Source organism: Epinephelus moara, chromosome 22 (genome assembly GCF_006386435.1).
Source record: "Epinephelus moara isolate mb chromosome 22, YSFRI_EMoa_1.0, whole genome shotgun sequence".
Taxonomy (NCBI): Eukaryota; Metazoa; Chordata; class Actinopteri; order Perciformes; family Serranidae; genus Epinephelus; species Epinephelus moara.
The window spans coordinates 7,307,908-7,320,518 of record NC_065527.1 but is presented as its reverse complement, the minus strand read 5'-3'; the positions used below and the strand labels follow the sequence as shown (position 1 = coordinate 7,320,518).

The following is a 12,611-nucleotide window of genomic DNA, read 5'->3' as shown; positions in this document are numbered from 1 at the left end:
ATTCAAGATGGCGATGCGTTCAGGGAAAGTGGGGAAACCAATGAACGCCTAGAAAAGCGCTTTGACCGGCATTTCAGCTGCTCCTTCTCAATTAGCTTCACATAGTTGATCCACGCCAAAGATGATTGTAAAACAAAAACACATTAGCCCTTTGAAACCTGAGCGAATTGGCGTGATTTCTTTAAAAAAAAACATGGGAGGAAGTCAATGAGCAATAAAAGAAGAAATTGCCCTAAAAATTTGCAAGAAACTAAAACATTAGTAAAAAAAAAAAAAGTAATGATAATAATTACAAGTATAGTTTTTTTCTACTTTTGCTTTCCCTAGTTTTTAATTTGTTTTTAAATACTTTTCTAAATCTGTTATTTTTTTGCAGTTTGTGGGACATTGCTTTCCGAGTTGCCCATCACCCTTTTTCCTCATGTTTTTGAAAGAAATTGCACCAATTTGCTCAAGATTCAAAGGCTTACATATTTGCAAAAGGTGTGTGAAAGCAGCTCAAGAAAAGTGATGCCGCTACAGGTTTCAAATGGTTAATAGAACATTTAATAACCATTCAAGTATAATTTCTACACATTTTATCTAATTAAAGGCTGCTTGAAAACCTTCTGCACACTGTCCTGATGTAATGATGTGGAGAAAAATACCAAGATCCATTTCTATATTTAAAATGTCAAATTTAAAAACATTTAGGATAAAATAAAATCAGATGTAGCTTTTACAGCCAGCCATGTTATTTGTGTTTTGTAATTGTATGTCGCGCCTCCTTGGAATATGATAAAACTTTCTTCTTTCCTCAAATGGATAGGTAACATCATCAGTATTGCATAACTGTATCATTTCTCGTTTTTTTATTTCATTTATTTATTTTTTAAAATGATGACAACAAAGCTCACAGAAATAGGGAATTCAAAAACAGTCCCAGTCACCCTTAATTCACGCTGTAAGAATTTCATGTTGCTTAAAAATCTTGTTATAGCCTGTTGAAGTGTCATTAAGAAAGAACATGTTTAATTTCTTTGACATCTATTGCCGAACAACAGGTTCCAGCTAATGACTATATAATTTTATTTGTTTTAATTTTCCTCCCATGATTGTAGCACAGTCTCACTATCAGCTACACAATCTTATTCAGACTAATGCAACTTGTTTTAGATAAAAGGTGCCACCCTTGTCCACGACATTAATATATCACAATAACCAATCTAGGTCATGGTGATACTCCCTCAAAGTGTCACAAGATGGCGCCAAACCCCAGTCAAAAAACTGACTCCAAACTTTCATTGGACATCTATTTATTTTTTTTAACCAATCAATAAAATCACATCAAATAAAAGGCAAGTTCCTTATACATGATATATAAAATAAATAACATTTATTCAGTAAAGCTGTGAAATGTGACCATGGGGATCAGGAGCTGAACAGTTTTGTGCTATGTACCGTAATGCAGGCCTAACAGGTGCTGATGTTCCCTGGTAGGCCCACAGTATTCCCCACCTCTGGGGTGGTTTGATCATTCATATGGACAACATAAAAAAACACATCATTAAAGGCATAGTTCAACATATTGGGACTTTTGCTTATTTTCTTTCTGAGAGCGAGATGAGGAAATCAATGTCAATCTCATGTTTGTGTTATGTATGAAGCTGGCGCCAGGATGTGGTTAGCCTAGCTTTAAGACAGGAAGTAGATTGAAACAGCTACTCAGTTCTGTGAAAGCTTGCTAACTACTCACTGTATCTTGTTGGTTTAACCTGTGCACCAACAAAAAACATAAGGGGAGTTACTTGCTGGAGCAATTTCCAGATGAACAGTTAATCTTGCTTTGACGACGAGACCCTTGAGAGTCACTGCACCAGGCTGCTAGTCGCCAAGACATAGCTCCAGCATGTAACTTCCGTACAACCTAACTTTTAAATTTCCGTTTAAATGAACAAGATACAACATGGTAATCACAAAGCTTTAGACGTGATTATGGGCTTATTTCAGAATTCAGACAGAGCTAGGCTAAGCTAGGCTAATTGCTCCTGGCTCAAGTTCTATGCTTAACATCCTTGACATGAGAGTGTTGTCAATCTTATCCAATTCTCAGAAATAAAGTCAGAGCCTGCCCTACCCATTAAGCGATATAGGCAGTTGCATAGGGCCTTCTGGTCTCTGGAGCACCCTTGATTTTTTTTTTAACGAACACAAGACAATAACGAGCCCTGTGATGGTCTGGCGGCTTGTCTGGGGGTGTATACCGCCTCCAGCCCAATGTCAGCTAGGACTAGCTTCAGCCAAAATGGATATGGAGACAAAAATAAAATAAAATGTCCTGAACAAAATCTGACGCCATTTTGTGATTTTTTTTTGCCAACAAATACTGACAGAACAATACGCTCAGAGACAGGCAAAATAGACAATTGAGGTATGCTGAGGAAGTAATATACTGCCCCCTATGAAACAAGCACTCCCAGGAGGACTCTGGGGTAAATAAAAAACAACCCACACTTGGGGATTGTATTAGATATGATCAATATAACAAAACTGATGAACAAGACAAAAACAAAAGTCAACACAACCTGGACTAGGTGCAACACAAGTTGGTTCGGTGCCATGTGAAGTGGCAACACATTACAATATCGGGGGCCCCGGAATCAAATCCTTTACAGGGCCCACGAAAGTACACGGCCGGCCCTGAAGAAAGCAACCAAAATGTTGAACTACCCCTTTACAGTAAGAGAGAGGCTGGATCTGGACTGAAGCTTGAGTATGGCCACCATCACCATTATGGTCTACACACAGGATGGTCACTGTTTGTAAGGTTACAAATGCTTTTGTATTTTAATACAATTTTTAACTATATATCATTGCTGGATATTCTAGTAATGGTTGATGAGAATAAGCTTATTTCTTCCCATAGAGTGCGTCTTTCAAAAAGCAATTTCTTCTTGGTGTGTTCCAGTGTTTGCCTTTAAATGTACGTAGCGCTTTCCGAAGAACGCTCCTCGGCTGCCATCTTCACACCACGCAGTGCTCAGGAATGGGAGTCATGCTCACTGGAGAACAGTTTGCTAACGGCACAGTATTAACATACAAATTCAGTCAATATTGTACATTTGAACCCTGTTTAGATGTGAGACAAAAACGTAGTTGTAGTATTAACACAGTCACTCTCGTGATTTCTGATGTTGCAAGGATGTGTAGCCAGATTTCAAGACATAGTATTCCTCACCTGTGCCGAGAACACAAAATGTTAACATGTGATTGTCAAAAACATATAGTGTGTATACGACTGTATTTAAACATGGCTGTCGAGTGATGATTTAGCAGGAAGCATCGGTTTGGATCTGTACAGACAAGTTAAAATAAAGGGATGCTGCAAATGTATTAAAATTACTGAATCACTCATACAGCTTTTATCAACCCAATGACAAACATGAGGCAAAACTACAGAATGCATAATCTCTTGCTGTTTACAGTGTGGGTGTGAACAGGTTTTTTGGTGAGATACTGGTGAAAGGTGAATAAGTGGTGGGACTGGAGGTGAGTTCCCAGGCAAAGACCACTCTAGTTTATTGTTCGCTCCGGGCCTTTAAACAGCAGATTAATAGCGTCTGCAGTCAAAAGGCTCTGGAGATTTGAAGCATACGTGATCCTCTGTGTCAAAGGTTGTTACTGCTATGTGTGGAAGTGGTGTGCACAGACATGCTTTCATCGTAAATGCAGCTAAGAACAGCAAGCTGGCCGTAACAGGCTCCATTACAGCTGGTGTTATTACTGTCACAAGTCCGTAAATCCCAAATACTCTTACCAGTGTAGAGGCTTATGTGTGGTATGTCAAAATGACTTAGTTAACAAAGAATTTAAGCAACTTGAAGTGCAGCTTCAGGGTTAGTGAAAATCCTGGCGTTGAAAGTTAACGGATGTTAGCAATCACTTCAGTCAGATTTTCATGAGTAACAAGAGCATTTTAAAAGCTTTTAAGACATAAATACACTTATTTGTTTTCATTGTGGGAGTTTTATGAACAAACTAATACCATTCTCATGTCTTTGCATTAAATACAAAGCTGGAGTGGGAAGGTGACCGGCCAAGCATGAAGCAAGCAACACATTGTGTCTTATTTATTTAATTTGTACCCGAACAGAAATTTAAAAAAAGACAATGTCTAGTTTTACATCCCTACTCCTCATATTTTGATGCTTGGGCAGAGGCCTTTGCATTGTATCTTGATGCAGAAGGGGTTGAGTAGGCAGTTAGGGTCAGGGAACAAAACAACTTCATAATGGTCACAGAAAGATTGCGGATGATGATAGTCCCTCGTGTGACTGACGACTCATGTGACTACCGTCTGACGTGACAAAATAACTTGTCCACTTAAAGTTTTTACACAAGACACAAACACCGGTCTCCTGGGTCAAAGTCCTGTCTTTGCTGGACCCATCCACCCACCCTAAGCACACTTTCCTGCTCTTTATACTATGTCCATTGTTCCAAATGTCTAAAAACGCAGATGGGATTACATTAGGGTTCGTCAAAAGCCTGCTGCATCTCAAATAGACACTAAAGGTTACCATGACGCTGGGGACACTGCCAGAGCGGCATAATTTGACACCCTGAGAGTGAGACCAACCTGCTTAGGCATAGCAGTGTGCTGTAACTATTTCACTTGGGTCAAGCATCTCCTGCTTGTGAAAGACAGCAGACAGTCAGTGAGCACAGATGTTAGCGTCTCTACCGGCACAATTTAACCACACTTCAACCTCGCTCAAGTCACTCGGCGTTTCTCAATACCAAGTACGCCAAGTTCGAACTTGCGCACTTGGCAAGTTCGACTCCGGAGTACAAACTCCCACGGACAGCTGCCATTGCCGCTGGTCTGTGAGAAATGCATTCTGGGATACCTGGCTGTCAAAAGTCCACACAAGTCACCTCCCGATGCATCCCCGATGGAACGGGCAGAGCAAGTTCACATCCGGGCGTTTGAACTGTACTTGGCTGGATGCAGACTTTGAACTGGAACAGTACTTGGGCTGCGACTGATGACGTTTCACAAGTCCCCAAGAACACAAGTAGAGGCAAGAACGCAGATTGAGAAACGCCTACTGACAAGACACCAGGAAGTCACTGCAGTTGGTTTGTCCCAGGCCCTCAGGAAGGGTGCTGAGCTTTGAAGCCAATTTTTGTAGTGGCCAAAGAGTGCTATTACATCCGTCATGTGTTGCCATGAGGCTCAAAGAGAGTTTTTCCCCACAGATGTTATGAAAGAGATGTCTGTAAATCATTGGATACAATTTTTGAGTGTGAAATGATTCGTTTCACAATCAAGATTTGATTGCAATAACATTTGGAGAATCTACAGGAGCTGCAAGATTGAATCGTTTTATCCCCATTCAAGTTAACGGAGCACTAAACCGGAAGTAGCAGGCTCACCCCAGGAAAGTTTCAGTGTGCTTGCTCTTTAGGCCATACAGTGTGGAAGAGTGCCAATAATCCAGGAAATTTTATACGCGGCAGTTGAACTTTTTGGGCATAATGCGCCCCTGAGCAGTGTTAAGGCTAAGCTAGGCTAATCGCCTCCTGGGTCATGCTCCGTACTTAACGCATAGAAAGATATAAATTTTCTCATCTAACTTGGAAAAATAGTGGAAATACTTGCTCCCCCGCAAAGATCAAATCAAGCATTTTGTCAGGCAGGAAATAAACGTGACGGGGCAATGGTCCTTTGCCAAAACCCAATCCAGGGTGCTGTGTTTTCATGTCATATCGACTGCTGAACCTGTTGATCTGTAGTGGGTTTGCAAGACAGTAACAACCATGTTAACAGAAATGCTAATTAGCTTTAGTGGTATATAATGAGATGTTAACGTGACGTCTTAGTGTTGCCTAGGTTTCCTACTTGGAAGTTGACTTTTTTTCCCACATATACACCAACATTTCGTCCTGAAACTTCTGGGATACAGCATAACATATAGGCCCACAGAAGCTGGCCACATCAGCCTGAATAGAATATCATTTTTGTGGATAAAGCTTTGAACTAAAGAAGCAGCTGTTTGCATGAGCTACAAACAGCTGCAAGTGAGACTCAAACTCCCCTTTGTTCTTAGTCAAACACGTCTTTACTACTGCTGACGAACTCATTAAAGGTCTGATGACTGAGAGGTAACACACTTGATGTCTTGCTCCTGTTGATGCTATGATACAAATACCTACATGGTACCACCTATCCTAAATACTATGGCCTATCTTTATGTATACACCTTAACTAGAAATAATCTTTTTTTTTTTTTACAAAAACATTACTTATCTATTCACAGAATGATCAAAGGTTTAAGTCAGTTTGGCGTAAGTGCACATACAGCTTACAGTAGCAGGAGGAGCACATTGATTTAACATGGTGACACCTATTGTAGAGTGCACTGTGTGTGTTCACATGATCAGTTAAATAGCTTTCAGTGACCTTTTAGCTTTCATCTCTATATATTTCACTATTATTTACAATATTACAGTCACAAGAGATTGCAGGCAAAGCATCGCACGAACGTTGACAGGTAGAAACCCACAATAGTGCTGTATGAAATGTACCTTCAGAATACTCAGTGGTCCATTAACTCCAGGGCTGTGAAAAGCAGTATTGGCTTCACTCTAAGCCCCATCACTTCTGCATGCTTTCTGTGTTTTCCAAACCTAACGAGGCCCAAAACAGCTCAGCTCATGCTACACCACATGGATTTAGAGACACAACTTGCCTATAAAGTATACATCGGGATGTACAATGGCCCCCTGTTAGAAAAGAATCCCAGTTGTCAGAAGAATCCACACATAGAGAGGGCAAGAAGCACAAGGTGAGGAAGTGTTGGATGGTGATATCACAAGGTGTTGAGCCTGAGTGACTTGGTTTCAATGGACAGCTGTAGCCGTGTTTCCATTGAAATGTCAAACAAAGTTTAAACGAATTTTTGAAACGTCGCAAAAAAGAAATGCAAATTAAACGCGCCTCCAACGACTGGTTCGGAGCAAATAAACTAGATGGCGCAAAGTGTAGTTTTGCCATTAGTTGGCGGTACAGGCTTCGCTTTACGCAAAGCTGACATCTACCAGTACAGAGTAGAAGAAGCAGAGATTGCAAACAGGACACAAAACAAGACACTTTGGCCAATTAACTAATCTATGAGAAAAAGACGGAGAGAGCTCTTTGCATCAATTGGGCAAGTTTTAACTGGTTGCTTATGTTGGCTGGTTGGCCGTGTGAAGACAAATTAATGCAATGACTTTTACGCATGGTAAGACGCCCACATCACAAACAGCTGATCAGTCTCTGGATTCACTTTGCTATGTCAGAACATATTCGGTGAGGGCGTTTCCATATCCTATTTATTGGATAACCTCTCTTTCCAAGAAGGCAAAAACCACCTCCAGCAAGCATCAAAACTTTTTTGTGTGAGCGAGTTTTATCGGCATTTGTCGTTTCCATAAAGCTTTTCTAACTGATACTTCAAAATGTGCATAAAAATATGTTTATGGAAACACGGCTTGTGAGACGAGGTGAGCTCTTGGTGCGACAGGACAGTGTTTAGATACAGAGAGTTCACAGTCAGCAGTGGCAGCCCTTTTCAGCGACCGCAGTAGCTAGTTCCTCTTCGTCGTCGGCCGGGTAGAGGACCTTGGCGGTGAGGCCACTCTTCACCCCGTCCCAGCCGTCACGGGTGACGATCTCCCCCATCTTCATCAGCTCGTAGATGTCTCTGGTGAGCAGCTCGAAGGCCCGGTCGACGTTGCTGTTGCACTTGGCTGATGTCTCCACGTAGCGGATGCCCAGCTCGGCTGCCAGCTGCTCCGCCTCGTCCCGGCTCACCTTGCGGTCCTTGTTGAGGTCACTCTTGTGGCCGATGAGGATGTAGACCATGTGATGGGGCAGGATGTGCTCACTCACCTCCTTGTGCCACTCCCGCACATGGTCAAAGGTCTTGCGATTAGTGAGATCGAAGACAAGTAGCCCGCCCACGGAGTTACGGTAGTATGATGTTGTGATGGACCTGTTGGGGAGATTGATGACATGTTAGTGAGTCTACAAACTTCTAGGACAGTTCTGATGAACACATGACCGTGACCTGTCAGCACAGACTTTCCATTATCCCGACAATATGTAAGATTCAAGGCTGTTTTTTTAGCCTTCTGGGGAATATCTAAGTCCAAGGGCTAATCCTGATAGTCGTTAGCTTGGTTACCCCTGGCAACAAGCCCAAAAGTCAGTCAAGAGTAGTTTAACTGTCCAAAAACTTCATCCTTCACTCTGTAAATCCACCAGCAAACCACCCGGCTCCCAGGCTGTCAAATGCAGCGCCACCAGCCGGATTATGAAGGTAACTGCAAGGTTCCCAGAGCTCAGCTAAACTTGTCTATTTGCAAAAGGCATCACATGGTTTTGTTTTTGTTGGTCAAATTTTGTATTGAGTCTCAAACTGAGTGATTTTGTGTTGCACCTGTAAAGGTACAATTTAATATACACTGTCTTGGATATATCAACAGGTCTTAAAATTTGTGAAATATTTATTTTATATTCCGTTTCCAATGTCTGAATATTGTTAAGAATTAAAGTCCTTTGCTTTTTCGAAAGAATGTACTTGCATTATTATGCTATCGTATAAAATGGTCTCAAAATGACGATAGTATCATTTAGTGCAATTACTTCCGGGAAAATATATCGTCCAACAAAAGTAGTTATCGCAACAGAGCTACCAAAGTCTTGTCAAAGCAAACCTCCAGTCAAGTCTCAAATGAGTCAAGACCAGTCAAAGTTGAGTCATAGGTCAGTCAAGACAAGTCCATGTCAAGTCTCACTCCAAGGAAGTATAACTAAGGATGTCAGTGCTTTTATTAGCACGTCTGAGGTCAGTTGAGGCGAGTCCAAATCAAATCTTAATATGCAACTCGCAAGTCAAGTCTTTCAGGTCACTAAATCCTGATCACTAAAATGATTTGAACATTTTCCCTTCAATGGTGTTTAACTAAGTATCTTCAGTGCATACTAACAACTAATTTAAGGCAGGCCATGCAAGGCCTTCCTGACCCTGTCCAATTTATTTGTATTGTTGTGAAATTTTACGAGGTCAACACCAAAGCTGGAATTCTGTTTAAAGTTGAAATCCTGAATCAAGTCAGGGGAGACAAGGCTCTCAAGTATAGCAAGTCTTACAGCAGTCGAGTCCAAGTCAGGCCTCATGTCTTGATTTTTGTGACTTAAGTCTATCTCAAGCTTACAGCTCCGACGAGATCCATATTCTCCTTCACACACACTGAGGATAATTAGACTTTGGACCCCAAAACCATCTGGTGATCCTGTGCTATAGTATCAGGTTTGCTGTGTGTCAGTTTGTAAGTGCAACTTTAAATGCATTTAGGCATTTTCATTATGCAGTCCTGTGCACAATACTGATTAAATAACAGCAATACTATAACTAGATTGTGACACAGGACACCGAAGACAAGATGAGGCCTAAAAATGTGGTAACTGCCCTGCTGGGGATGTGAACCAAATTAATTGAAATGAACCATCTGACCACACACAGACTGTAAACATCGGCCCCTTGGGGTCCCTAAAGGTCCTGTGTTGTTGCCCCCCATTGGCCCAGCCTTGCAAGGGTCTATTAATACACACATACACAGGCTACACAAGTCCCAATCCCTGCACAGGGTGGTTTAAACATTACTGACTGATTTCATAAACATTTCTCACAGTCGGTTAAGACAGAAGTGAAAGTGTGGTGAAGCCTGAAAGGAAAACACCCTCTGAAGGTTTGTCTTCAAAAGAGAAAGCAGATCTAAGAGCCGAGCTTGCGTCTCCAGACTGGGTGCTGCTTTAAAGGAAATTATCCATGACAGCGAGGACACATGAAACAGAACAAGCAACAGGACAGATGAATGCAAAACTAGATTCGGGTGCAGGGGGTTGACATCCTTGTGTTGCCCTGGAGACTGTGGAGTCAGTGTCTCAGAGAATCAAGCTGGGGCCTAAATATGAGGAGGCTGCCCATCATCCGTGGGTGAATGATGCAACTCGATTTCCATTGATTTATATAGGCTGCAGACCATCATAAGATCGAGGCCTATATAATCTCTTGACCCTGCTCTCCACTGTCTGCTTCATTACATCACCATGAGAGGGGAAATGGCCGTTTAATTTAAGGGGGTTTCATTTTACAATAGCAGCCAAACACGACAGCGACATAAGGCCTCTCCATTATTTAACGCCAAATCTACTCGGTGGTGTATGATGCTTATATTCAATTAGAGGCATTTTATGTAAGATACATTTGATGCAGTTCATACCTGAATCGCTCCTGTCCGGCCGTGTCCCAGAGCTGCAGCTTGATTTTCACCCCGGGTTCGATGTCAAGCGAGCGGGCATAGAAATCTACCCCGACCGTCGGATCCGCCACATCACTGTAAATCCCGTCCGTGAAGCGCTTCAGCAGCGACGACTTCCCCACCGTGGAATCCCCGAGTAAAATGATCCTGAACTGGTATTGCCACAAAATATCCATGGCATGACTAGCTGGGGGATGCCGGAGGAGCGTGTGAGAAACAAAGCCCTGTGCACGGTGTGTTTACATGAAGCCCCGGCTGCTGCTGCTGCGGCTCCTGCTGCTGCCTTCTGCTTAGGAAGAGACGCGGAGCACTGAGCGAGCGCAGCAATCATGTGATGTTACATTTACCTATGCTCTACTACCCGGGATATCTCAACTATAAACCTCCTGCAGCCGTCAGTGAGGCAGCTGTGTGTTATGAAAGAGTCACAGATAAGTAAAACACAATTGAGGTTATCCAAGCCTCATTTAACCAATCAGCTGCACCCACCCAGAGACTTTTGTCAACACTGTGTGATATTCTAGCACATTCTTCCAGTGCACATGAAATATCATCACCATATGAGAGCAATATGTCGCAACTGTCTGTTTAGAGCATGACACTGCACTGTTGTTATCTCCAAACCACAAAGCATATGGCTAACTCAGTGGCTGCTGTCCGTGGTTCTGAACTACAGAGGCTTCAGCTCCAGCTATGACCGGACTCTTTAACATATTTCTCTCTTTACACACAACATATTCACTTCTGTGTGTCTCTGTGGGGATAACGTGTTCACAGAGACGTCACAATCTCTGTTTTTGTCGGTATTAACGTGTCAAAGTGGCGATAAATCTACAAGACAACAAGGAATCCCTAAACGCTTGCCAAAATACATATCCCGTCATGCAAAGGGGTCCACGTGAGCTACGCGGGCCAATCAGAGCGCGGCGGCTCGGCGATAGCGTATATAACGGAACGGGACATTCCTTTCTGCCTCTTCCTTTTCAAGTTGTCCGCGAGGAGACGAAGTGGAGTCAGTACAGAACTTCGGTGAGGCCTGAACTAATCTTTAACTCATAAATATGTCACATAAGTTACATGTACATGTGTAGCAATGTACAAAATACTTTTCTACGCTAGCTTACGTGTGTATGTCCAACAGAAGAGTTGGGTTTAATAACGTAAACGGCTTGGCTACACGAAACGCGCTAGCAAGTAAAGCTAATGCTAGCTTACGTGGCCATGTTACTGTAGCCTCACGGGGTGCTGTAATGCGAATGCTTCACATTTACAGCACGGTGTTATATTTACGGAATAACCCACATTGCGTTGGCTTTTTAGAAATAAAAGAGATGCTAGGTGTCCGTGGGCTAAGAGTTAGTAGTTAGCTTTATGCTAGCTCAACGCTAGTATGTGTGAACCACGTGGTGTCGTTAAGATCCCTCTTAAACTGAAGTTCAGAAATATTGTAACACCTTAAGATGGCGGTTTTCCTCATTTTGCTGCAATGCACCAAGCTTTGTGGCTTGTTTAACGTCAATATAGTCACCGAAAGTCCTTTAAAGCCTAAAAATGTCTTAAAATCAGTGTTGCAACAGTCAGTAAATAGTCTTAACTTTGAATTTGTGAGGTCTTAACTACTGCAGACACTTAATCTAATTATATTTATCTATTTTTAATTTCTTTTGGAGGAACGAGTGAAGCCTTTCTATGAAATTTCCCAATTAAAATGTTACAAATCTTTAAAAAACTAATAAGAATTTTACTTCATACATGAATTTACCTGTTGGCAAAATGTAGATTGACTCAACTCACTCAACCATATTCCTACATAACACAACACGTACTTCTGCTCAAGACTACTTATGCACTACTTGCCCGTATTGCTTACCTGCGACATTTAAACAAGTAAAACATGATGTATCCCAAATTTGGTGTCTTGAATGAGTCTTAAAGCGTTAAATCTAACTGATACTTGTAGTCTTTGTTGCATGGAAACAATGTAAGATGTCGGACGGAGGCAGCTATAGTTACCAACATAATTAACTGTAGTTTTGATAATCTAGTGTCCTTTACGTAAAAACTCTGAACACTTAATAAACGATTCTATAAAATCCTGACTCTTAAACCCCTTTTAGTGGACCTTCTGCAGCACTGTAGAGCACACACTAACCTGATCTTTCTTTCTGCAGAGTCAACCTGCAGTAGAAGCTCCACCTGCCACTCCAGCTATGGATGTCTGTCAGAAACACAGGTATGTTTCTGATTCAGGATTACAT

General features: G+C 41.9%; 2 protein-coding genes across 2 annotated transcripts in view; one reads left to right on the top strand and one right to left on the bottom strand.

Annotated features, from left to right (window-relative positions):
- Positions 1-12,611, top strand: part of rpl15 (ribosomal protein L15) — a 993,591-nt gene that overhangs the window by 357,461 nt on the left and 623,519 nt on the right. The gene's annotated exons all lie outside the window — the stretch shown is intronic.
- On the bottom strand, positions 4,095-11,010 carry rab42a (RAB42, member RAS oncogene family a). The gene is made up of 2 exons (XM_050034662.1): positions 10,315-11,010; positions 4,095-8,021 (listed from the first exon to the last, which is right to left on the bottom strand). The coding sequence occupies exons 1-2, from the start codon at positions 10,527-10,529 to the stop codon at positions 7,580-7,582; spliced, it is 657 nt and encodes a 218-aa protein (XP_049890619.1). The 5' UTR covers positions 10,530-11,010; the 3' UTR covers positions 4,095-7,579.

What these genes read in the sequence shown, in the direction of transcription:
- rab42a (XM_050034662.1), bottom strand. Translation starts at nt 10,529, where the DNA reads ATGGATATTTTGTGGCAATACCAGTTCAGGATCATTTTACTCGGGGAT. An exon ending in GCCGGACAGGAGCGATTCAG is followed by an intron (nt 8,022 to 10,314) that starts GTATGAACTGCA and finishes TCTCCCCAACAG; the next exon opens with GTCCATCACAACATCATACT.